At 47.0% G+C, this 25,815-nt stretch overlaps 1 protein-coding gene across 3 annotated transcripts; it reads left to right on the forward strand.

Annotated features, from left to right (window-relative positions):
- The first annotated feature begins 6 nt into the window (after positions 1 to 6).
- On the forward strand, positions 7 to 23,128 carry ABHD4 (abhydrolase domain containing 4, N-acyl phospholipase B). 3 transcript variants are annotated; one of them, XM_007097948.3, is made up of 7 exons: positions 7 to 80; positions 14,016 to 14,104; positions 15,148 to 15,520; positions 15,678 to 15,832; positions 17,763 to 17,874; positions 20,651 to 20,837; positions 21,573 to 23,128. In XM_007097948.3, exons 2-7 carry the CDS (start codon positions 14,065 to 14,067, stop codon positions 21,660 to 21,662), a joined length of 957 nt encoding a protein of 318 aa, XP_007098010.1. In that variant the 5' UTR covers positions 7 to 80; positions 14,016 to 14,064; the 3' UTR covers positions 21,663 to 23,128. The 3 variants fall into 3 exon arrangements, with proteins under 3 accessions (XP_007098010.1, XP_007098009.2, XP_007098011.1); XM_007097947.3 differs by lacking the exon at positions 7 to 80 and adding an exon at positions 10,491 to 10,596; XM_007097949.3 differs by lacking the exon at positions 7 to 80 and adding an exon at positions 10,621 to 10,707.
- The last annotated feature ends 2,687 nt before the right edge of the window (positions 23,129 to 25,815 follow it).

The following is a 25,815-nucleotide window of genomic DNA, read 5'->3' on the forward strand; positions in this document are numbered from 1 at the left end:
GAGAAAGCTCATGCGCCTGCGCAATGGATCTGTTCGTGGCCTGGAGACGTGTACTCTTTTTGTCCTACTTCCGCGGTCAGGTTGGTGACGCCCACAGTTGCTCTAGCAACAGGATAGCGTGAGAGGAAGAGGGGGACACGTTTTACAAAGGAAGGCGTAGCTCCCCTAGGATTCGGGCTTTCTTTGGACCACTGGCGTCTTCAAAGATTAACTGGATCGGAAGTGAGGCAATGTCTGGTGCTATCGGGGTTCAGCACCCGAGCCGCCCTAGCTGTTAAGGGCAGATGCCTGTCCCAGATCACTAGGGCAAGTTAAGTTCCCCTTCAGTGAAAAACACCGCTGCTAATCACTGCGCAAGCACCAGTTTACACTTGGTTATGGGCGGAGGGAAGTGTGGGACGGATGGAGGAGGGAGGGAGCTTGACCTCTACCTGGTCCTGAACTGGGACTGAGATCTGGCTCTGGGAGCGCTTACGAATAAGCACAGTAGAACCTAAATTGTAATTCAGCTAACATTTACTGGTCGCCTCCTCGTAGCGTTGTGCTAAATTGTAGGTACCGTTGGGCCAATCAGATATGGTCTCTTTTTTTTTTTTTTTAAGTTTGTTTTTTGAGGGAGAGAGAGAGAGAGAGTGCACCAGTGAGGGAGGGTCAGAGGTGGTGGGGAGAGGATCCGAAGCAGGATCGGCGCTGACAGCAGCGAACCTGATGTGGGGCTTGAACTCAGGAACCTGGAGATTATGACCTGAACCCAAATCGGATGCATAACCCGCTGACCCACTCAGGGGCCCTTCAGATGCGGTCTTAAAGGGGCCTGTGTTTGGGGCGGGGAGCAAGAGAAAACAGTCGATTAACGTGAAGACAATAAATGATCAAGTTTAGCAACCTTTTACTCCAAGCTAGCATCTTGAATCCTGTGTAATATCCCAGGATATCAGCGTCAAAAGTCCCATAAGAGCATTGCTTGGTTCAAACCCTACCACCACCACCACCACCACCACCACCCCCAACTCATTTTGCAGGGGAAACTGAAGGTTTGTGGTTTTGTATTTAACAAGTGGAATTGCCTATTTTTACTTAGCGTTTTAACTTTTTAAAAAAATAAGATCCACTTTAATTTCTGGCTTTTGCTGCACTTTTAATTTCACATTAATCTGACCTTCCAGCTCAAGTTCATCTCATCTTTCAGCTGCAGGTTGTACATAACCAGGTGCTTTTTAAGCTTATTAACAAATTTGAGCTATCCTAGGTACTCAATCAAAATTCCTAAAGCAGCAAGTAAAGACAAGGGTTCTGCATTTTCATTTTTTACTTGTTAAACTGGAAGCTATATCACCATCAACAAATGTGCCATTTAGCAGTGGTGAGGAAAACCTTGGTCAGGTTCTAGAAAGAAAAGAAATAATTCATGTCCTCAGAAAGCTTTATGGGGCACCTGGGTGGCTCAGTCAGTTAAGCGTCAGACTCTTGATTTTGGTCAGATCATGATCTCACAGTCCTGAGATCAACCCCAGGGTCAGGCTCCAAGCATGGAGCCTGCTTGTGATTCTCTCTCTCCTTCTGCCCCTAACCGCTGTGAAAAATAATGAATTAATTAATTAAAGGAAAGAAAGAAAGCTTTACAATATATTTGAAGAGGTATATTCATATTCACACCCACAGAGATTTGCACTGCCACTATATGAACTTAAGTGCAGTCTAAACTCTCTTATGTTGCTGAGAAGAAAAGGGAAAAAAAGTGTGAATACCCAGGCTGGTTCCCATTTCAATATAATAAAGCAGGAACCTTCAGTTTCTCTGACAAGTTGAACCTTTCTCCCTGCCTCATCAGCAAGTAGGAGGGTAGCTTTCTCACCAGTATTCAACTTCAGACTTTAAAGGCTAGGCTGATGCCTTTTAATCATTCAGGAGTGAATTTCTCAAGGGGTTTCTGTTCCATCAGCCAGGCTCCTTCCAGCAGTTTCTCCCTTATGCTTTGTCTGCCTTTGATCCATGTCAACTATCATCATTAGCATCTCCACAGGAACTCCCAAAGGGGGAAAGCAGAAGAAATGAAAAATACCAAATTCACTTACCAAGTGCATTCTTTTCTGAGACCTGCAAAGTCAAACACCAATATAATAAACTAAAGCTGTTCTGGACTACTTAAAACATCAAGAAAAGGTCTTGTTCTGTGTTCAGTTTATGATTCTATAATCACGGAAACATTTTTGACTTATCTGCCAATAGGAAATTGCTAATACTAGTATTGATTTCAATCGTTTGTACATTTATTCATTTTTTTAAATGTTCTTTTTGTTTGTTTTAGAGAGAGAGAGCACAGATGAGTGCGGAAGAGGGGCAGAGGGAGAGAAAGAATCATAAGCAGGCTCCATGCTCAGTGCTGAGCCCGACATGGGCCTCAAGCCCAAGAAGACCCTAGGATCATGACCTGACCCAAAATCAAGAGTTGGATGCTTAACCTACTGCACCACCCAGGAGATCTGATTTCAATAGTTAAAATCAAAATGTTAACATATGTAAAAATTCAGGGTCAGAATAATGGATAAGAGTGCAGGCTTCCCAGTCAGCCAGTCCTGTGTTGGAACATTGATTCTGCTGTTTACTAATTGTCTAATTCATGACAAGTTAGTCTGGCAGCTCATTTTCCTTTTCTATGAAATGGAAATAACAATAGCAAGATCATTGGAATGTTATGTTAAAAAGAGAGCCATAGGCCCAAAATGGCACTGCTTAGGCTTAGTCCTCAAACCAGGGCTTAATGCATATTAATGCAATCTAATTGCAGTTTCAACATCTCCCAGAAATGTAGTCTTAACCAGTCGGGAATTTTTCAGTCAGCACCAGTGAGTTTGCCACACAGGCCCTCTCCATCCCTCAAAGGAAGATAAGACCCCTTGCTTTCCCCCACACCATGGAAAAGTGGCCTGAACAATCCTTTCCTTTGGCTAATAACTTTCTTGCCCTGCCCTCTTTCTATAAAAACCCCCCATTTTGTAAAACTCCTCAGCATTCCCCTCTATTTGCTAGATGAAATGCTACCCAATTCATGAATCGTTTTAAAAAGCCAATTAAGTCTTCAAAATTTACTTGGTTGACTTGTTTTTTAACAGTTGTGAGGACTAAATGAGATGTTGACACTAAGCACTTAACATAGTATTTGACACTCAGTAAATGTTTGTTCTTAACAACCATTAGTACTGGTGATTAACTATGATTCCTCTAGTTCTCTGAATAATTACAAGTTGGGCAAACCACAGAGCCCCAGTATTTTGGGCACGCAAGAGATGGCACTGAAAGACTACAAATTTATAAATTGAAGCTGAAGTCAGAATAGACCTTAGAGGTTTTATTACAAAAACACTGTTGGAGAGGGAAAAACTCTTTCCTCTAACCATCTTAGTTTTATTGGCCCTGTAAATTAGACTAAAAAAAGACAGATTAACAAGAGAAAACAAACAGAAGTTTATTAACATATGCATCGTATATACACATGGGAGTACCCAGTTATGAGTAACTCAAAGGGCTGGTTAGAACTTGGGCTTATATCACCTTAAAAAACAAAATTCAGCTGAGTACATTTCAAAGATCTTACTGGCTTTATCCAATGATCCATAATCAGGCAATATTCAATCTAACAGAAAGGAGCTCTGAGGAGCTATACAAAATGAAAGACTTTTATAGGCAGAAGGGAGCTGGAACTAGGAAGTTATAATGACAAAAAACAGATTGGTTATATCAAGGTCACTTTCCTTCAGGGGGTGGCAGGGATCTATCAGGCACATTAACTGATTAAGGCTAATTAGGTAATTCCAGATTGTTACCATTTCTGGGAAAGTCAAAACTAATATTTGATGATGTAGGGCCTAGTATAAGTGACTCCACTTAGAGCCTGTTGCCTTGTTTGTAACAACATCACCTAAACAAAAAAGGAATACACTTTTGGAGAAATGACAAAGAAAAAAGACTGAGTTTCTAGGGCAGCAAATTGTGGGAAGGTAAAAATATATGAGGGAATTAATAAAAAATAAGGGTTAGTTAGAGTTTGTTACATAGATTCCTCTGGTGCCCTCTCTGGGTTGATAAGGATCTAGAATGCTTCTGTTCTTCCTTTGTAAGGGGGGCGGGGGAGGGAGAAGGCACATCTACAAAGTTAAGTCTTACTTTTACACAAATAGGAGGCTGAGAGCTTTTTTTGTATCTGCTTCTTCTCAATTGCCTTTGGCTCAAAATAATCTTTATGGTACAGTGACATATTTTGGGGTGGCATGTTCTGCTATTCAACACTCAACATCATAAAACAATAGGAAAGTGGAGGGGCAAGAGGGTCCCCTTACAGGCAAAGGCCATGACTTTACAGTGTCTCTGTACAGTAAGAAATGACACTCTTTATCAAAATACAAATCTTGCAGAGAAAAGGACTCTTCTAAAGAAAATCTCTGCATGGGAAAGAAGAGTTTTTTCCAATTCTTCTTCTTCCCTGTATATTTTGTCCTTCAGAGCCCTCCTTTTGCTATTCTTAAGTATTGTATATAACAGCTCCACCTTTTAAATTTGCCCCAGTGTGGCTAACACCCCCTTCTTTATATTTTTTAATGTAAGAAATGTGTATTCAGTCTTCACCCCTGTTCCTGGCACAGAGCTCCTAAAACTCTAGTAATTTCCTAATGATGATAAGAGCACTAGGAGCATCTTTTGTTATAATATTTGGTTTTGTCCTCAGTTTCTGTAATAGCTCCAGAGCAATAAAGGTGAAAAGAGCATCTTTTGTTACTCATAACAGGCCCCTTTGAACCACACTGGAATCTAAGTTAATGAAATGGCTTTTGGAAAGCCCTCAAGGGTAGGGACCGGTTACCAGGGAAACTAACTCTGTGATTCCAGGGTAGGAACTTTAAGCCCCATCCTAGAAAGGAAAGGGGCTGAAGATGGAGTTCAGTCACCAATGGGCAATAACTTGATCAGTCATGCTTCTGTAATGAAACTTCCATTAAAGTAAAAAGGAAAAATTCACCTAACCAGAGAGGTTTGGCAAATTTATGGGTTGCTGAGCACATCTGGGCACTGGGAGAGTGGTGTAACTGGGGACAACATGAAGGCTGTGTGCCCCTTCCCCCATGCCTTGCCCTATGCATCTCTTCCATATTGCTGTGCCTAAGTTGTATCCTTTTATACTAAATCATTGTTAAAAAAAAAAAAATTCAGCTGAGTAAATTTAAAGATCTAATTGACTTTATGCAAGAATTTATGAGTCAGGGAACATCCCATCTAGCAAACAGAAATGAGCTCCAAGGAGTTGTACAAAAATGGAAGGTTTTTGTAGGCAAGAGGAGGGTGGGACAAGGAAGCTAAAAGGATTATTCCAGGCAAGGTTACCTTCCCATAGATTAAGTCCCTGGGGTCTCAGTCAGATTGCCTCACCAGAGCTGACCAGGAAGTTCCAAAGGCAGAAACTGCAGTTAGGTTAGGTATTAAGTCTTGGTGAGGTTTTAGCAAAAGTGACTCCATTTTAGACCTTGTGAGCCATTCTAGCAATACAGTAATACAGTAAACTGTTTTCCTGGGTTCTGTGAGCCATTCTAGCAAATTATTGAACCTCAGGAGGGGGTCATGGGAATCTCCAATTTGTAGCCAGTTGGAAGAAGCACAAGTGATAACCTGGACTTGATATTCTCCTGTTTATTTTATTTGTCATGTCAATTTGATTCTTCAGCTAGAAAGCAGAGGAAATTCTTCCTCATTTTTTGTTGTTGTTGTTGTTTTTAATGTTTACTTATTTTTGAAAGAGAGACAGAATGCGAGTGGGGGAGAGGCAGAGAGAGGGAGACACAGAATCCGAAGCAGGCTCCAGGCTCTTAGCTGTCAGCACAGTGCCCAACGTGGGGCTCGAACTCACGGACCGTGAGATCATGACCTGAGCTGAAGTCGGATGCTTAACTGACCTTGCCACCCAGGTGCCCTGGAAATTCTTCCTCCTTGACATAATCTTTGGGAGCCCAAATCTTTAAAGAAAACCCCTCATTTTTCCTCTCTAGTGCCCAGGAGTCTACTATATTGTGCTGTGCAAGGGCAGAACACTGTCCACACCATGGGACTGAATTTATCACTGCTTGAGGAACACTGTTCTATAGAATTTTCTGTGATGCAGATGTGTCTGTGCTGTCGGGTATGGCAGCCACCAAACACTTGTGGCTACTGAGCACTCAAATGTAGCCAGTTGTAACTAAGAAACTTTTTCATTTTTATTAATTCAAATCTGTTAAAAAGAAAACTACAGGCCTAGGGATGCCTGGCTAGCTCAGTCAGAAGAGCATGTGACTCTTGGTCTTGGGGTCATGAGTTCAAGACCCAGGTCGGGTGCAGAGATTACTTAAAAAAAAATTAAATCTAAAAAAAGAAAAAGAAAACCAAAGCCCCAAAATGGCTTCACTTACACCACATTCCCAAATCCAAGCTTTAGTACCTAATCTAATTGTAGTTTCAACATTCCCCAGAAATGTAGTCTTAACAGGTTAGTCAAGAATTTTTCCATCAGTGCCAATGAGTGCCACATGGGCCCTCTCCCTCCCCCAAAGGAAGAGAAGACCCCTTGCTTTCCCCTACTATGGAAAAGTGGCTTGAACAATCCTTTTCTTTTGCTAATAGCTTTCTTGCCCACCCTCTTTTTATAAAAGACTTCCATTTCATAAAACTCTTCCCCTCTATTTGCTAGAGGAGACACTGCCAGATTTTGAATTGTCTGTTTATTTTTAGGGAGAACACGAGTAGGGGAAAGGGACAGAGGGAGAGAGAGAAAATCCCACACCCCTGGGATCATGGTCTGAGCCCAAATAAAGAGTTGGTTGCTTGGGGTCCCTGGATGGCTCATTCACTTAAGCATCTGACTTCAGTTCAGGTCATGATCTTATGGTTCATGAGTTTGAGCCCCATGTCCTGCTCTGTGCTGACAGCTTAGAGCCTGGAGCCTGCTTCAGATTCTGTGTCTCTCTCTGCTCCTCCCCAACTTGTATTTTGTCTCTCTCTCTCTCTCTCTCTCTCTCTCTCTCTGTGTCTCTCAAAAATAAATAAACGTTTAAAAAAAAAATTTTTTTAAAGAGTTGGATGCTCAACAGACTGAGCCACACAGGCACCCCTCATGAATTGTTTAATAAAGGCAATTAGATCTACAAAATTTACTTGGTTAAATTTTGTTTTCTAACAAACCTAAGTAGCCACATATAATTAATGGCTATCATATTGGACAAAACAACTTTACAACTATTCCACTCAGTTCCTATGTTTAATCTAAGGGTCATACCTTGTTCATAGTTCATTCAAAACACAGTCACACCCATTTGAAACCAAAGAATATTCTATCCCTGCCAGACCTAATCTATCAGTTATCAGCTCCACCAACTTCTAGAATATTTAATGCGACTTATAGGCATAGGAAAGAGGGTTTGTCAAAATTAGTTTCCATCCATAAAGACCATATTAAAACTTTAATCATACAGGGGCACCTGGGTGGCTCAGTTTGTCAAGCATCCAACTTCGGCTCAGTTCATGATCTCAGGGTCATGAGTTCAAGCCCTGTGTCAGGTTCTGTGCTGACAGCTCAGAGCCTGGAGCCTGCTTCAGATTCTGTGTCTCCCTATCTCTCTGCCCCTCCCCTGCTCATATTCTCTCAAAAATGAATAAAACATTTTTAAAAATGTTTTTAAACTTTAATCATACATAAAATCACACATGATGGCAATAGACGGAAAATAGATTATTTTGTACTTGCACATAGTGTGTCTTGTCTTGAAGGTAAGGAGAAAATTTCTCTCCAGAGGCCTGCCTAGAACAGGCACTTAGTGTCTTCTCCAGTCTGTAATTCTAGCAGATCCAGCCCAATCCTAAATTATCCCAGCTCTGGGGACACCTTAAGGAATCTATTGACTTTGGTTATAAAAGGCATTTTCCATTTACACGTTTCCTACTTCCAAGTAGGAAGTACCTCATAAAGATGGTTTGGTGGGGCGCCTGGGTGGTTCAGTGGGTTGTGCATCTGACTCTTGATTTTGGCTCAGGTCGTGATCTCACAGTTCATGGGATGGAGCCCCAAGTCAGGCCCTGTGCTCGGGATTCTCTCTCCGTATTTGCCCCTCTCCCCTGCGTGTGCATATGTGTGCTCTCTAAATAAATAAATAAACAAACAAACAAAAGATGGTTTTGCACACAGAAACAAAATACACTGCCTCCTGAGATGAGGTCTAGAGAGATACAGTATTAGTTCTAGCCAGGTCATCCTTGCCTCAAAAAACTGCTACATCTTAACAGGTTTTCAGAAAAAGGAGAGATTTTGTTGTCCTATCTTGAAATGATGAAGCCCAGAATTTCCTATAAGGTACAATTTAAAATACAGCTCCCAAAGCCTTGACACTTAGCATATTAGTTTATAGGTAATTGTTTACACAGCTGCCTCCTAGCTGGACTTTTTATCCATTTATTCATCCAGTCATTACTGAGTATCTACTCTGAGCCACACCCTGTTGTAGGTGCTGGCAGCAAAGCTGAGAACAAAACAGACAACCCTCCCCCATACCCTCTCCCCAACCTTCATTCAGTTCTAGTGAAGGGAAACTAATAATAAATTAGTAAACATAAAGGCATAATAATTTCAGATGGTGATAAGTGTTATGAAGATAATAAAATACAGTGATGTAAATAAATGTAAATAAAAATAGAGTGATTGGAGGTCTCTCTTAGACCCTGTGGTCAGGAGAGGCCTCAGAAGACAGGAGGTTTGAGCTGAGCTCCGAAAATAAAGCTGCCAGCCCTGCAAACGGACAAACAGCCTGGGGTGGCAGCAGATAGAAAGTCTATGTTTACCACTAGAGCAGGCTGTCTATTTCCTTTTGATAACAGTATTCTTAGTGCCTAACATAAGGTTTGGCTTTGAATAGGTATACAGTAACAATAATAGTAATAAATTTTAGCATAAATGTACTAAATGTTTATTGGAATTATCTTGGTTAATCCTCACAAGACAGTCAGGGGAAGAAAATTAAGAGACACTAAGTAATTTACCCAAATGCATGTAGTGGATATATAGCAAAACCAAGACTACCCTTAACCCAGATTTCTGACCCCAGAAACAATGCTTCTAATTAACCAATGAGTCTCAGTGAACTCCAGCATCTAAAGGACTTCCTAAAAATGCAGTTTTTAGCATCAAGCCAAACCAACTAAATTAGAATCTCAGAGGTTAGGGATTAGAATCCTGAATTTGTAACAAAGCCCTCCAGACGATTTTTATACACACTGAAGTTTAGAACCACTGCGCCCAGTTGAAAGAATGTATGCCACAACTCCACTCTTTATACTGCTTTGCCCCACATCTGGCAAATTCCTAGGTCCCTAAACTCTATACATGCCCATTCTCTTAAACTTTGAGGCCTTATAATGGTCATCAGATCAATTTAACACTGTGTAACAAGAAAGGAGAAATCTCAGAATCTAAGACCTGCAAGAGGGCTAATGAAAAACACATTGACAAACCCCGTCCCTGTCAGCATTCTCCCACTCACCCTCCATCACTCCTTAGTTTGGTTTTAATCTAACCAAGGGGATGACCTGAACCCCGACAACTCCCTCAACATTAGGACTTGTTTACCAGTTCAGGTAAGTTCTGGAGCCAGCCTCAAGATTTGGGTCCTCTGCTGAGCAAGCCTGAAGTAAGCTCCGGACCTAAAAGATAAGCCAGCCACCCCCACCCCCATGCCCCATATGGGATTCCAGCAACCTAGAGCAGACCCAGCCTTATAGGTTAGTACTTCATTTGCCCTTCCTGAGGGTAGGGGAGGCAGGGATTCCCCAAACTGAGGGAGACCTGGCATTGAGCACATCTTTCCTGGGAACTAGGTTGGGAAATCTCCAGAGCACAAGAACTGCATCTTGGCACATGTCGCTAAGGTTTAGGGCTGCCAGATAAAATACAGGATGCCCAGTTATGTCCCAAACATTGCACGGGATGTACTTATTCTAAAAAAGCATTCGTTGTTTATCTGAAGTTCAGCTTTGGGCATCCTGTTTTTTATTTGCAAAACGTGGCAATGTACTTGAGTTACAGGCCCCCAGGCTCTTTGTAGAAACATTTAACCAATAGTAGTGTCTCCACAAGCATCTTAAGCATCACCTTACAAGAAACACCAGGAGGAGGATTTCAGCGGAGAGGGAGCTCTGCCGGGAAGCGCAGAGTTGGTGTGAGCGTGCAGGGGTAGTTTTGTCACTTTTTAACTAGGGCCGAACGAGGGCTGTGAGGGAGCCGGTTGTTTCAGTACTACCCATCTCCCTCACTGTCCCCCAAATGTGTGAGCAGGAATCCCGTCCTTTTCCGTGAGACCCCAGAGGCCCCTGTGCCGGCACGCAGACCCCGGCTCGACCACCAGCCGGGTTCAGGTCCTGCCTGGGCGTTCTGGGGACCTGCGCCTCCGCCCGGCGGCCCTGGCCACGCCCCACTTTGTTATCCGACCCTTTCCTGGGTCAGCTGGTGCTGGCGTCAGGCGGAGGGATGGGCTGGCTCGGCTCGACCCGGCAGGGCTTGTTTACTATGGCTGATGATCTGGAGCAACAGTGAGTTAATCCTGTGTCTTTCTCTTGCTCTCTCTCTCTCTGGGCCATGATCCCGGGACTGTCGGTGACTGAGGAACAGTTGTAGACACCTTCCCGCCTTTCCTTTTCCAGGTCGGCTTCATGGGAGGGCCCGGGGTTGCGTTTGCATGCTCTGCTTCTGCCCAGAAGAGGCAGCAGCAGAGCTCGGGGAGCGATGGTAGATTAGCTTGCCTGAGCCGGGGGACTCCGACTTTCCACGCTTAGTCTTCGCGATCGCTCCTCGCTCCTCTGGTACAGAGAGGTTAGACTTAGTGGTGATGGCCCAGATCCTCCGCGCAGCTCGTGGGATGCGGGCGTGGGGGTAGCAGCCGGGTCTGCTCACTGGGATTTGCCCCCAGGACGGTGGTCGGGGGGTGGCAAGGGCCTTTCTTAGCCCGGCAGGGAAAGGGCTCGCGAAGAAAAGAGAGAGGGCGCCGGCGCGGGGATTGTCTGGAGTAATGGGCTCGCAAGTTTCTTTAGTTCTCGCCTACTGAGACACTTAGCCGCTTCCCACTCTAGTTAATAACGTTTTTTAATCATCACGAGATCCTTAATGCTGTGCTTTCAGAATTACCGTTTTTGGGATTTGTTGACACTGTCTCAAGGGCATCAGGTTCGGGATGCCACCTGTAGGTAGTGTGGCTAGCAGTTCGCAGTCTGATAGAAGCAAGGAAAAGTTGCTTCCAGAATGACTCAGCTCCCAGCCAAGCCTTGGTTTCACCAGAACAGGGCCTCTCCTGGATCCTGTGTTCCTGCTTTTCAGAGCTGCAGAACTGGCAGCCTGCAAAACTAATTAACTTTATGACCATAGTATCTTCCTGAGCTTGAAGGAACTGCTCAGGAAGAGTGTTGCTTTCTGAAGATGACTTTTCCAAAAGGAAATTTACAATGGTTACGATGACTTAGGGAAACACAGATTAGAGCTGGTAGAGATGCAGATAATTCAGCTCTTTTTTACAGATAAGAAGCCAGCACCCATGAAAGTTAGAGGACACTTGCCCAAATCACAGAGGTCCAGAGCAGGCTTCTGACCCAACACAGAACTCCTTTTGCTTCACCTCCCAACGGGATAAAAGCCCTTTAGAGGGGAGAGACCACTCTGGCCAGGCCAAGTTCAAGGCTAAGTGACTTCTCTGCCCCTTGCCTCAATTTCCCACTCCAGCCCTCACATCCCCAGTAGTATTTAGCAGATGCAGTGTGCCAGATATCACTTCCAGTGCTTTAGAACATTTCTGGTGAAGAAGAGAGGCAAAGTAAAGCTTCTCCCTGAAGAATATCTTCTGAGCAGCCCATCGTGTTGTTCCATTGGACAGCGTTTCTCCTGAGCACTGCTTTGGGCAGATACAAGGCAATGTGGGGTCCACGTGTCATGGTCTGACTTGTCACAGTGTCTGATGTGTAGAGAAAGTCTGTCTCTTAAGACTGGCAAAATTCTGTGGTCTTGGTGCTCATGCTTTAAGCCCACAGTAAGGAATTCCAGTGGAGTATTAAAAGGGTTGAGAGTCTCCATAGAATTGGATTGATTGAGACTGACAATTCTCATCTGGCTTAAGCCATTGATACACCACTCTTGGCTGAACCCTCAGTATTTCTTGCAAGCCTCTGGCAGTCCTTGAAGAGTTGAATGTAGGCAGCTTATGATTTAGCTGGGGGAAAAGAACATTTATTGGAAGTTTATCTTATGCTAGGCATTATTCTATGTGCATAAATGCACTTAATCTTTATGAGATCCCTATGAAGTAGATACTATTATTACCTGTCTCTTAAAGATGAGGAAACTGACAGATAAAGGCTACATAATGTGCCCCAAATCATACTGCTGATAAGTGGCAGTGCCAGGATTAGAACTCTGGCTTCTGGTTTTAGATCACACTTCCTTTCAGAAAACGGAGACCGTGTGAAGATGTGGTTATATATTGTGAATTTGAAAAGCTGAGACTGGGGCCTGAATGTCTCAGTCAGAAGAGCATTCAGCTCTTGATCTCGGGGTCATGACTTTGAGCCCCACACTGGAGATTACTGAAAAATAAATAAATAAACAAATTTTAAAACTAATTCTCCTTTAAAAAAGAAAAAAAGAAAAGCTGAGGTACCTGCCCAGAGGAAGGGTACGGAGAACCCTGGATCTGAGATCTGGGTTGTACTTCTGCTTGTTCTCACCAGCAGCATGGCCTCTTTGGGCATCAGTTTCCTCATCTGTAAAATAAAGAGGCTGGACTAGATGATTCCTAAGGAACCATCCTAATCTAAAATTCTGTGCTTCAGATGGTGTATCAGGATGTCCTGTGTGTGTGGCCAAGAGGATAAGTAATGGTTGCCCTCGTTCCCCCACAAAATACCCCTGCCTGAGTATGTCGATATTGAAAGACCCTTCCTGTAGCTGGTGGTATCCACCTTGTAATTCCTTCATTCAGGCACAATTCAAGAGAAATATCATACAATGGAAAAGGAGTAGTAAACTCATTTGTTGAGTGTCCAATTTGTCCCAGGCACGTTATGAGGTCTCTCAACCTATCTAGATGCTCCAACACTGGTTATTTATCAGGCCAAAGCCATTCTGCTTGTAAATGGTGATAGTGTGATGGCAGAACCAGAGGGGGTTGTTGTTTTGTTTTGTTTTGTTTCCCCTCCAAAACTGGTGCTTTCAATCTCTACCCTGCAATGACTTCAATTTCCTTGGGCATAAAGAGGCCGGCAGGATGTAGTCTCTTTATTTTACCACATGCTATTGGAGGTGAGGACATATGTGAGCTTTGTAGACATTTTATAATCTGGAAAAACAAAGCCAGAGGCAACCTGGGAACGCAATCACAGCAGGACTTGAACCCAGGTCTCCTGCCTTCTTCTCCGTTCCTGTCCCATCTCATTGTTCCAGGCTGGACTGATTGATTACGTGAGAGCCCAGCTGGGCACTGACCTTGCTCTGTTCTTCTAGGGGCTTAGAAGAGGGCATGCACAAACCCCAAGGCCCTGCCAGGAGGGCAGATGGCATGGGAATTTGTCCTACCCTAAAGGAACATCCGGTCCTGGGGATGGCAAAAGATAAAGATAACTGAAACATTAGTTAATAGTTGGCATTTTTTCTCTTGTGATCTCCTTGAACATTATGATAACCAGTAACAAAAGTTATAAAGCTCAAATGAGATAATAAATGTGAAAGAGCGTTGCAAACTGTAAAGTGTTATACACACGGCATCCTGAGTATCTGTTGAAACAAAGGGCATGTTGTTACCAGCCCTTTGCTGGAGAAGAGTAACAGTCTATCAGGCAGCAGGGAATTGCTGACCGCCACAGCGGCAGGTCTTCTGAGCCTGGGAAACACCCCGATAACTCTTGTAACTGTCAGCAAGGCTGAGAGTGTCAATGTTGCCAATGATTGTCATCGTGTCTCCTTGTCTCAGGCCTCAAGGCTGGCTGAGTAGCTGGCTGCCTGCTTGGCGCCCCACGTCGATGTCTCACCTGAAGAATGTGGAAGCCAGGATCCTCCAATGTGAGTAGGAGGGATGGTTTATCCCACCTCCATCAAGAGGCCCAAGGAGGATACAGGATCTCCCCAGAGCCTAGTTGACAGAACCCACAGATTCTTGATTAATTAATAGTGCTTGGGGTGGGAGTAAGTGGTGTCAGTGGTTTGAAGGGAGAGATTTGCACTGAGGATACCATATTGTGTGATAGTGATTTTTCGACATCTCCCTTCCTGTCCATCATGCTGGTTCCTGACACATCCCATAACTTCACTTCAAAGCCAGTACCAACTGTCAACACACAACACACACACACACACACACACACACACACACACACACACACACTCATCTATATATTCTCTCTTTCCCTCCTTCCTTCTCCCCCCATTCTTCCCTCCTTCCTTCTTCCCCCATTCTTCCCTTCTTCCTTCTCTCCCTCTCTCTTCTTCCAAACACACATGCCCTTCTCAGCTTTACCACCTTCTACCTAAGGACCAGCAGCAATCCTCTGTTCTCTAATATTGCTCTCTTTGTATTCTATCCAGTTAGGCACACCACCTACCTGGTTACTACGGTAGTTTGGGATTCCAACAGATGAACTATCAAGAGCAGCATTATGTTGGAGCAAGGCATCCCATGATTGGCAGCAGCCACAGGCTCAGACAAGACCCTTGGGTCACGTCTGCCTGGTTTCCTTTATGATCTTCCCTGCCCTGCATCCACTGCCCCAGCCACAGATACCTTCTCTTCCCATGGGCCTGAGGAAGTAGGGCTGCAGAGCAGTCACAGCTCTCAAGCCTCCACTCAGGATCCAGGCACCTTCCCCCCCAAGCAGCTCTGTCACAGAGCAAGCACTGCCCTGTGAGAGACTAGATGGTCTACAAATAGTGCTTGGAGTTCATCTCTTAGGGCATATGGGTCAGAAGGTTGTAAAAGGAAGGAGGTGAGGCAGGTCAGGAGGGATTTGGCAGTGGAGAGAGAAAGCCAAGGAATGGTAGTCCAGGCAAAGTGATGGTGCTGTCAGAAAACAGTCTTACTGCTCTGCCCTGGATTCCCGTCTCCCCAGGCCTCCAGAACAAGTTCCTGGCCCGATATGTGTCCCTCCCAAACCAGAACAAGATCTGGACGGTAACCGTGAGTCCCGAGCTGAGGGAACGTACCCCCCTGGTGATGGTGCACGGCTTCGGGGGTGGCGTGGGCCTCTGGATCCTCAACATGGATTCACTGAGTGCCCGCCGTACCCTGCACACCTTTGATCTGCTTGGCTTTGGGCGAAGCTCGAGGCCAACATTCCCGAGGGACCCAGAGGGGGCTGAGGATGAGTTTGTGACATCAATAGAGACGTGGCGGGAGACCATGGGGATCCCCAGTATGATCCTCCTCGGGCACAGTTTGGGAGGATTCCTGGCCACCTCTTACTCTATCAAGTACCCTGAAAGGTAAGGAAGAGCCACCCCTCTTGCTCATGACCTAATTCCCTCTCCCACTGGGAACCTTACAGTATTAGTTTCCAGTGGGTCTCTTCTTCCTGGGCAGTTTAAGGGCTGTGGTACCTCTAAGCACATAAAACTTGTTTTTCCCTTTTTCCTCCCATAGAGTTAAACACCTCATCCTGGTGGACCCATGGGGCTTTCCTCTTCGACCGACTGACCCCAGTGAGATCCGTGCACCCCCAACCTGGTTCAAGGCTGTGGCGTCTGTCCTAGGGCGTTCCAATCCACTGGCTGTTCTACGAGTAGCTGGGCCCTGGGGTAAGTAGCCTGCAAAGAAAGAATCTATCTCCTCAACCCAAGGCTGTCCCATTCTAGAAGCCCCATTGCATCCAGCCTCCCACCATCCCCACTTGTCCAGGAGAGGTGGGAATAGACCTGGCATTGTTATTTAAAGCTGTTAATCTGAACTAGATCTCTTTGTCCGCATTTTCAGAAGGTTCTTTTTTTTCCTTCATCTGCATGCAAAAAGCTTTCCTGTGTGGGGCACAGATAGAGCAGAACTATCACTCTGTGCCTTGGCTAGACCCCCAGAGAGAGAGAGAAGGAGGCCATGAAGTGACTCTTCCTCTGCTGAGTTCTTATGCTACATATGTGAGTATGTGGCACATACAATCACATGTTGGTGATTCGGTATGGTAACCACCACTGGATGCCATCTCTGCAGCTCACCCAGCACCTGTGGGAGGGAGATGTCAGAACCAGAGCCTCCAACATGACCCACAGTGGCAGGCAAGCCCCTCTAGACCATGGCCTACTCCAGTTAGGTATCACATCTTCCCCACTTAGAAGTTGTCAGCAAATTTTAATGGGTGAGGAGAGGAAAGGAAGTCGGGGAAAACCAGCCATAGTAAGTAAAATTCGTAGGTCTCGGCCTTCTGACCTCATCCTGCCAGCACCCTTCCTTTCTGGGGGGCTTTTTAATCTGATGAAGTAACAAGCAGATTCCCTCTGTAGAAAAGATTGTGGACCCCCTATCTTGCAGTGACGGCTTATGTACACATAGTAATATTCAGTTGCCAATTACTACAAATTGATTGCTAATGACTAAATAAGAGTTGTCTCTCTACACCCTTCAAGAGAAACAGAATGACTTTGGATAAAAGAGAAAAATGAGCATTTGAGTAGAGGTAGGAGCTTAGGAAGAAAGGAAGGATATCAAGAGACAGGTGCAAAAGAAGAGTAAATGAGCAGAGAGCTGACCCTCTTAGAGTTCCCAGCACTCTGGACTCCAGCAGACCCTCTGGAGCCCTTTTCCAGAGAGAAGTTCTGCTCTAACCACTCTCCCCATTTCTCGACTTGCATCTGGCCAGGTTCACGCATGGGCCTCAAAGCCAGTATGGTTGGGCAGTTGGCTAGCAGCCATGGAGGAGGACCAGGGCCCAGAGGATCCTGGCTGTGCCTCCATCTCCACACCTTGATCCTCAGATGCAGAGAGAAGACCAGGAGAGAGAGCAAGAGATCAGAAGATGACCATCAGGCCCAATTTTTAGTCTGTTTTAGGTGCCATACTGCTTATGTGTGTGCTCTAAAGGAAGGTGAAGGGAACAGATTGCTCTAAAACAGCAGCCCAAGTCTGACATGCCAGAGTTAAGTTTACTTCTCCACTCGTATTCTATTACAGACCTGAACATGAGAGGCCTCTTGGCAGGTGGTTTCATCTGCAACCTTCAGAATATTAAAAGGCCCTAAGGGTCTCAGGGTGCCTGGCTGGCTCAGTCGGTAGAGCATGGGACTCTTGATCTCAGAGTTATGAGTTTGAGCCCCTTCCTGGGTGTAGAGATTACTTTAAAAAAAAAAAAAGGCCCCAAGAGTCTCAGGGAGAAAGAACTTAGTTCAGACTGTGAGAGAAAAGCATCTCAGCCATGGACTCTTGGGCTTGAGACCCTTAGAGGAAAAGAGCTTGGGACTTCCTTGAACTGAAAATAACCTGCTTCCTTAGTGACACTGGACTGTCTACCTTCTTTGGTAACCAACTGACTCTCAATTTGTAGTCATCTGGAGCTTCCCGACAGCTCACACACTCTGTCTGCCACTATCGAGTTAAATGTAAGAAGTAAACAAACCCCTAGAGAAATAACATTTGGTAAAGTTGTCCAAGCAAACGTAACACAGAAGTCTTCCGGCACACCCCCACCACCGCCCCCCGCCCCCTAAACTGGCCACTCCCATGTTTTTCTCTTCCCTCCAGGGCCTGGCTTGGTACAGCGATTCCGGCCGGACTTCAAGCGCAAGTTTGCAGACTTCTTTGAAGATGATACTATATCTGAGTATATCTACCATTGCAATGCACAGAATCCCAGGTGAGGGCGGCTCCCAGAGCCAGCTCGGAGTGCATGGGTTTGGAGATGAAACTCCAGCTGGTAGAAAAACTCCAGAACTTTGTTGCAATGCATCTTGCACAAAGCTCTCATTCACTTAGGGGAACGCAGGCACTAGCAGGCTCAATTATTTCCAGAGACCTCCCCAGGGATGGGCCCAAAGGGATGGAGAAGATAATAGATTGATGAAACATGCTGCCCATCTCTAGAGGAAGACTCTTACTCTCCCCTGGAGATAGGCAGTTAGCCTGACAGGCAAGAGTCTGGAAAACATTTTAAAAGATTTTTAACTGAAAAAGTGATATGAATATATGGTATTTTTTAAAAGGCAGAGAGAGAAAGAAAAAAAGAAAGAAAGAAAGAAAGGGAAAATCTTCTCCCTCCCAGCCTGTAGTTCTCAAATTTCCTTGCTGTTTCCAGTCTGAGATATTATGTGACATTGCTTCAGAGAACTTCTTTGCACATCTTCTTTTGCACACACGTGACTAGATCTGTACATTCCTACAAGTAGAATGGCTGGTGGAAAAGTGTGATTTAAAACCTAAATTCTGTACACCGTGAAATGCTTACTGTTGGGACAGGAACTCCTTCCACGCCTTTTGAACATTTTGGGGTGTCCCCAGAATCTTGAGAGGTTCCTATCTATGACTGCTCACACAGCAGGCCCCACAAACCTGCTGATCTGCATTCTTGGCACCTGAGAGCCAGGGCAGAGTCAGGGAGGTTATCTTCCTCTCAGGCAGTGCCCTGTGAGTGGCTGATACAGGAGGATCTGTGGGTGGCACCGCCTCTGTGGAGGCCTCAGCCAGCTTGCTGTGGGGCATCTGGGGGAAGCCAAGGACACCGGAGCAGCAGCACTGCCCCGCCTCATGCCAGGCCTGTCCAGGTCACCCGTCGTGAGCCCAAAGCTGTGAAGACGGTGGGGGGTTGCATTCCAGCATTACTGTCTGAGCATTAGCCTCACACCCAGCTGGCTTTGGGGCAGCGTGGGAACTGTCTAGCCAGCATTCCGCATGAGCTCAGCTAATTGAAGGGCCCCGCTGAAGCAGCAGTATTGAAACTCAGCTCTGCAGTCAAATCAGGTAGCCCTCTGCTTCCTGCTCTCGACCCCTCTGTCAGCCCCCACTGGGCTCAGTGCCAGTCTCCTACCCCAGCTCCCTCCTCACAACTTTCCCCAGTCCCAGACCTAGTTGTGTGCAATGAATGGCCTCCCAATCTAAGCCTCAGAATATATAATCACGCAGCTCCTTTGTGTCCTGGGGAAAGCAGAGATGACATCAGTGATAGCCCTCTCTGCCTAACACCATCACTCAATTAAAAAAAAAAAATTTTTTTTAATGTTTATTTGTTTTTGAGAGAGAGAGAGACGGAGTGCGAGCAGGGGAGGGGCAGAGAGAGGAAGACACAGATTCTGAGGCAGATTCCAGGCTCTGAGCTGTCAGCACAGAGCCCGATGCAGGGCTCGAACTCACAAACAACGAGATCATGACCTGAGCTGAAGTCAGACGCTCAATGCACTGAGATACCCAGGCGCCCCACCATCACTCACTTTTATAACCACCTGAGTGTTTCTGAGTTGTAACCCTGACAGGCCCATAGTAACTCTTACCAGTCCCTTGGAAAACATGACATTTGGCCAAGAAGAAATATGTGGGGGCTACCTACTCTGCTCCACCTAACCTGAGGGGCCCTGTACATGTCATTTTCTTCAATGAAGGAATAAAGAGGATATAATTCCCCAGTTTGTAGATGAAAACATTAAAATGTATTCTGGTTACATGACCGGCTAAGAAAATACAGCCAGAATTTGAACTCCTGTCTCTCTGACTTCAGAGTCCATAGTTTTCCACCATGCTGCTATGTCTGAAGGAAGAACTCTGTTTCTGCTGGCCTGTGCAGAACTCAGGCCCGCCTTCATTCCGGGGCTCCAAAGGAGGGGGGACACAATACCTGAACAGGCTGAGCCTGGCGGGCAGCAGTCTCCCGAAGCACCCTGCCTCCTGCCTCCTGCCTCCTGCAAAAGCTGCAGAGCAGCTCAGAATGTCAGCTTCCTCCCCAGCCCTGCAGACCCCTTATGCTCCTTCTCGGTCAGCTCTGCCTAAGGAGATGGCCGGGGAGCAAAGTAGATTAGATGAGCCTTGCTTCTCACAAAGTACGGGCTCCCCCTGGGTCCTCACAAGACTGGTAACAATCCCATCAGGAAGCCCTTTGCACTGCTATAGTATTTGCTGTTCACTACCCCTCTAACATGAGCCCTTCGCCCCTCTCCTTCACCCCCAGCAAGCTAAGCCTCTAGTCCATTCTCTTCCTGCTCCACCACCCTTTCATGATTCTTGGGAAATCTGATGTTAAATAATCATATGATTAGCTATTTAACGCCTGCCTCCCCCAAATGTGGGATAATCGTGAGCTCCAGCAGGGCCGGCACCACGTGAATCTGACTCCTGTGTCCCTACACTCAGCCCAGGGCATGACATGTCAATATTTGTTGAGTAAATGTTAACCATTGCATCTTTGGACAATTCTCAGTGTCCGGGGTTTTCATACGTGTGTCCCTTCCTAACTGTCTTCTGTGCTGGGAGGCCTCCACAGATTCAGGCCTACCTCCTAATCTTATCAGGATTTAAGGCGCCCAGTGCTGGGGCCTGAGAGGGACAAGACAAGGATACTGCCCCAGCGTCTGAAGAGACCAAAACGTTGACACTTTATGCTGCAGGGTTTATTCTACTAATTGCCTCACCGTGTTTTGCTCCTTCAGTGGTGAGACGGCATTCAAAGCCATGATGGAGTCCTTCGGCTGGGCGCGGCGCCCCATGTTGGAGCGAATTCACTTGATTCGAAAAGATGTGCCCATCACCATGATCTACGGGGCCAACACCTGGATAGATACCAGCACAGGAAAGAAAGTAAAGATGCAGCGGCCGGATTCCTATGTCCGAGACATGGTATGTTGGCCCACCAAGGCACAGGATTGAGGTGGAAATGTGGTGTGTTGAATCCCTGCACACAGTGATTAGCTCTGGGCATGGATGAGCCTTGGGATGGAGAAGGGTGATCAGAGAGTTGGGGGGAAAAAGGAATGGACAGATGGGGATGGTGTAGTGCGTTTGAAAGGGCTGACTCAGTAATACCGTCATCAGGGGCTTTCATTCTTGCTTAGCACGGTCCAGGGAAATGACCGGTTCTCGTTCAGTAGCCAGACACAGACAGCATGATGCCACTCCAGACCCCCTGTCCCACCCAATACCAGAGCCATGAACAGTAGAGCAAGTAGTAAAGGCTGCCCGGAAGCCTTCCCACCACATTCCTGCCTTCCCTTTTTCTTATCCCTCTCCACCCCCATTTGCTAATGAGTGGTTAATTAGGCTGGGTGCCACGTATGGGCCCTGGTTCATCAGACCTGTGGATGAAATGAGCAGATAGCGGTGGGGCTGGCATTGAAGGAGGTACAGTGAATAACCAGAGGAGAAAATGAATGGGACCTTGGGATTCATGGACCCCTCCCCCTGCATGGGAAAGTGCCCAGATTCTAGGAGAAAGGTGGACCGATGTTTCTGGTAAGTGCTCATAGGTGATGGGCAAGCAGGTATAAGGGAAAAAGAATCGGTGTGAGACACCAGTTTCCGGTGCCCCGAATAAAGGGCCTTTCCACCCCTGGCGGGCTCTTCCTCTCTCCATAGGAGATTGAGGGTGCGTCGCACCACGTCTATGCGGACCAGCCACACATCTTCAATGCTGTGGTAGAAGAGATCTGTGACTCCGTTGACTGAGATGCTGTCCGTAGAGGAAGAGGAGAAAGCCAGAGAGTCGCTCTCGCCTCCCTGTCCACTTACTCGCCCCTGTGTCCTTTCCTCACCGACTAACACGTGCCAGCCAGGCAGTCTTGGGCTGTCCCCAGCGCAGGACCACAGTGAAAAAGCGCACTCCTGAGCCCACGCTAAGGGTTGGAGGCAGAAGCCATGAGAGGCCTTGAGCTCCCCTCCCCGGGGAAGAACATAAAGGGTTGCATAGTGCCACCCATTCTCTCCATGCCAAGTGTCCCCCAGATGGTGGTTGTGAAGGGATCGCACGAGTCATGCTCCCTCCCTGAGCCAAAGGGAGGGCGGCCTCTTCCCCTGGGTGAAGGAGAGGCTCCCGGCAGCCTTTCCCAGCTCTGGAGTGTTTTGTGGGGGTAGGTTCCAAGCAAAAACATCTTCCTCCATCACCCCCTAGTCTCCATTCCTTGCCTGTTTTGTCCAGATTCTGATTGGGAGCTAACTACCAACTAACTACTAACTTCTCAACTACCAAGAATAGGTCCCAGAGCTCCCTTGACCTGCCGAGTGCCGCCCCCCCCCCCCCCCCCCGCCCTGTGACCTAAGAAGTCCTATTCAAAGCCCTCATGAGTGGATGAGGAGCAGGCCAGGGCAGGACATGGCTGGCCCATGGTGATACAGCTCTGCTCCAGGAGAGCTAAGGCCAGAACCCAGGTCTGCTGACACCCAGGACTCATCGCTGACTCTATTTTGCTAAAGTCTAAGGCAGGCACCATTGCCATGAGTCTGGTCCTGGTCACTGGCCATAGGTGAGCCCATCCCTGTCCCACATTCTAGCCCCATTGTGCAGGGGTGCCACTGTCCTGTCCTGTGTCTCAGCTCCAGATGCCTGAGCTGGGGACACTCCAGGGCTTCCTTCCCTTGCCCCCTCATCCTCCCAACTGGGAGGCCTCTTGGCCTCCCTCTGTGCCTTGGGCCTGAAGCCCCACCTGTAGTATAGAGCAAAGGTGGCCCCTGGTGGAGAGACAGGGAAAGGCCCTTCAACCCCAGGGCTGTGTCTGGATTCCTTACTCCCCCTAGTATCTGCGGGGCTTTTCTACTGTCCCCAGGGCCGAAGCCCACTGTGAGCCCCTGCCCACGGTCCAGTGGAGAGCCTCCAGCCAGCAGTTCCCTGTCCTCGTCAGCCACAGGATGGTTCTCACTGCCTGGCCCTCCATCCCTGCCATCTGTCCACACAGTCACCAGCCCATCCCACCCCCCAACTACCTGTCAACTGTCTCCCAGGGGCTGGTTCCGGGTGCTGCTCTGAGGTTCTGGGCAGCAGGCTGGGCCTGGCCCCGGAACCAGGGCAGCTCCTGTCTGCTCCCATTTTGTAAAGCCAACCCTTTCACCAGAATAGTATTAACTCCTGGTGCTTTGTACTACTGGTCCGGCTGCCTTGGGCTCCTTTTCTATATTAATAAAGAAATGAGTGAAAACTGGTGGCAGCGATGTTTAATATTGCTCTGATAGGAGTGCTGGGATGGTACTTGAGGTGGAGAAGAAGGCCCAAGAAGTATCTGCTTACATGCCACCTGTCTCCTGTTTAATGTATCATTCACCCAGGTCGGCATGGGCCATGTCAGCCAAGCCCCTCAGAGGATGGATGAGGAGTGTGGACAGGCCAAGCCCCAAGTCACAGGAGGAGAATCGGGAGAACTGGGTGCTTCCCCACTGCCCATCAAAAAGCCCTGTCTTCGGTGTGCCGGGGTAGCTGAGTCAGTTGAGCATCCAACTCTTGATTTCAGCTCAAGTCGTGATCCCAGGGGTCATGGGATCGAACCCTACATCATACTCTGCACTGAGCGTGGATCCAGGAGTCCCTCTCTCCCTCTGCCCTTCCTCTTTCTCTCTCTCTCTCTCTCTCTCTCTCTCTCTCTCTTTCTCTTTCTCTCAAATTAAAAACAAAATAGCCCAGGGGTGCCTGGATGGCTCAGTTGGTTAAGCATCCGACTTCAGCTCAGGTCATGACCTCACAGTTTGTGAGTTTGAGCCCCACATAGGGCTCTGTGCTGACAGCTCAGAGCCTGAAGACTGCTTTGGATTCTGTGTCTCCTCCTCTCTCTGCCCCTCCCATGCTGATGCGCGCACTCTCTCTCTCTCTTTCTCTCAATAATAAATAAACATTAAAAAAAATTTTTTTTTTAACAAAATAGCCCTGTCTTCCAAAGTTCACTCCACATGGGCCTGTACTTGGACTGCTCCTACCTCCTACTCATCCTCCAGGTCTCAGCTCAAATATTCCTTATTCAGGGAAGCTTCCAAGACTGACCCCCTACACTAGACTTAGACTCCTTCTTCTGTGTCTCCATGGTGTACCCAACTGCCTCTTTAAGATTCATGAACTTGTCACTTGTTTACTGTCTGCCTTTTCATCGTAGACGAGAAGCTACTTAAGGAAAAGGAGCACATCTGGCACCTAGTTCATGTTCAGTAAGTGTTAGTTCTGATTGAGCCAAGAGAAACAAGGTATGCCAACTGCTCAAAATCAGGTTCAAATCACTACCAACAGTGCCTGCTGCGGGCTGGCAGGCTCCAGCAAGTCTCCGAATTCCTCACTCCAAACAGCATAGAAGCCCACACTTGTCATGAGGAATAAATGAATGAATAAGTAAGTGAACGGAATTCCTGGGTATACTTACAAAGCTCTGATCCATCCCAGGATGCTGTGTCTTTGTGACTGAAGATTGCTTGATGGCCAACCGCTGCTATGGCTGGTGTTTGGAGCTTATTGTATGCCAAGCACTAGGGTTACATAGTGGAGAAACGTGGTCCCTGTCTTCATGGCACATCAGACTCAGAGAGACACAATTAAATTATTATGTAAATCTATACAAAATTGCCACTGAAAGGGCCACCCTTGAGAGGTTAGGAAGGCCTCTCTGCAGAGATAAGGACCACTGCTGAGTCTGAAGGCAGTAAAGGGGGAAGGAGCGTCTGGAGAGAGCAAAGGCCTGTTAGCAGAGATGATGCTTGAAATGAGGCTGGGGCAGTAGGTAGGAATCTGGGTCCTCCGGCCTCTGGAAGAATGTTGTGTTCATCTGAACAGCGGTGGAAGGAAAGAACTGGAGTGAGGGCCAGGGTGGAGTGGGGGTTGTGACAGAATCTGATTTGTGACTTAAACCCACTGCCCAGGCTGTTCTGTGGAGTACAGATCAGAGGGGGCGTGTCCCTGCGGGGAAACTTGAGGCTACTGCAGAAGTCCGGGCCAGACATGTTGGTGGCTTGGACTTGGCTAGTGGCTAGTGGACACACGGGAGGAGGGAGCTGCAAGAAAAGCTTAGGAGATAAAATCAAAGGGACTTGATGTCAACACTGAATGATGCTGCCACCCCCCTTGGAGAACTGAGTGAGTGAGGCACTGGTCACCAAACCCACTCACATAGCAACACAACCCGCAGTATTTTTTTTTTTTAAGTTTATTTATTCTGAGAGGGAAAGCTAGCGGGAGAAGGGGAAAGAGAGAGGGGGAAAGAGAATCCCAAGCAGGCTCTTCACTGTCAGCGCAGAGCCCAATGCAGGGCTCAAACTCACAAACCATGAGATCATGACCCGATCAAGAGTCAGATGCCCAACTGACTGAGCCACCCAGGCGCCCCCGCAGTATATTTTTTAGCACAGATTCCTGGGCTGTCTCTGCCAGAATTTGGTTCAGTCCAACCACGACATCTGCATTTAAACACATTACCTCAAAGATGATGATGCCTCCTGTCCGCAGGCACTGATCTAAGGGAATCTGTGTCTCTGACCCTAGACCTGGAAGGCCCTAGGTGGAGAAGTATAGCCTATGGCCCTGGGGGTTCCATTTCCTGCTTGCTCCAGAGCCACTTCTCCCTGGGAACCTGCATAACATGCTGATCTGATTTTCTCAAACCCAACACGATGCAGATACATTCCTCATGACCACATGTAAGAGTCTGAGGAAGGTCACCCAGAGTGCCCTGTTTCCACTCCCAGGCCCACACACATGGATTCATGCAGGCGCCTGTGCACACACACACACACACACACACACACACTCCTAACATTCTCAGGGCTAGGACTAAGAAACCACTATGTATATACCACTAGACTGCACCTTTCCTGGTAGGTTCTAAGGATTTGGGGTACCAGTTCACCCTATAAATGT

Source organism: Panthera tigris, chromosome B3 (assembly GCF_018350195.1).
Source record: "Panthera tigris isolate Pti1 chromosome B3, P.tigris_Pti1_mat1.1, whole genome shotgun sequence".
In the NCBI taxonomy this organism is placed as follows: domain Eukaryota; kingdom Metazoa; phylum Chordata; class Mammalia; order Carnivora; family Felidae; genus Panthera; species Panthera tigris.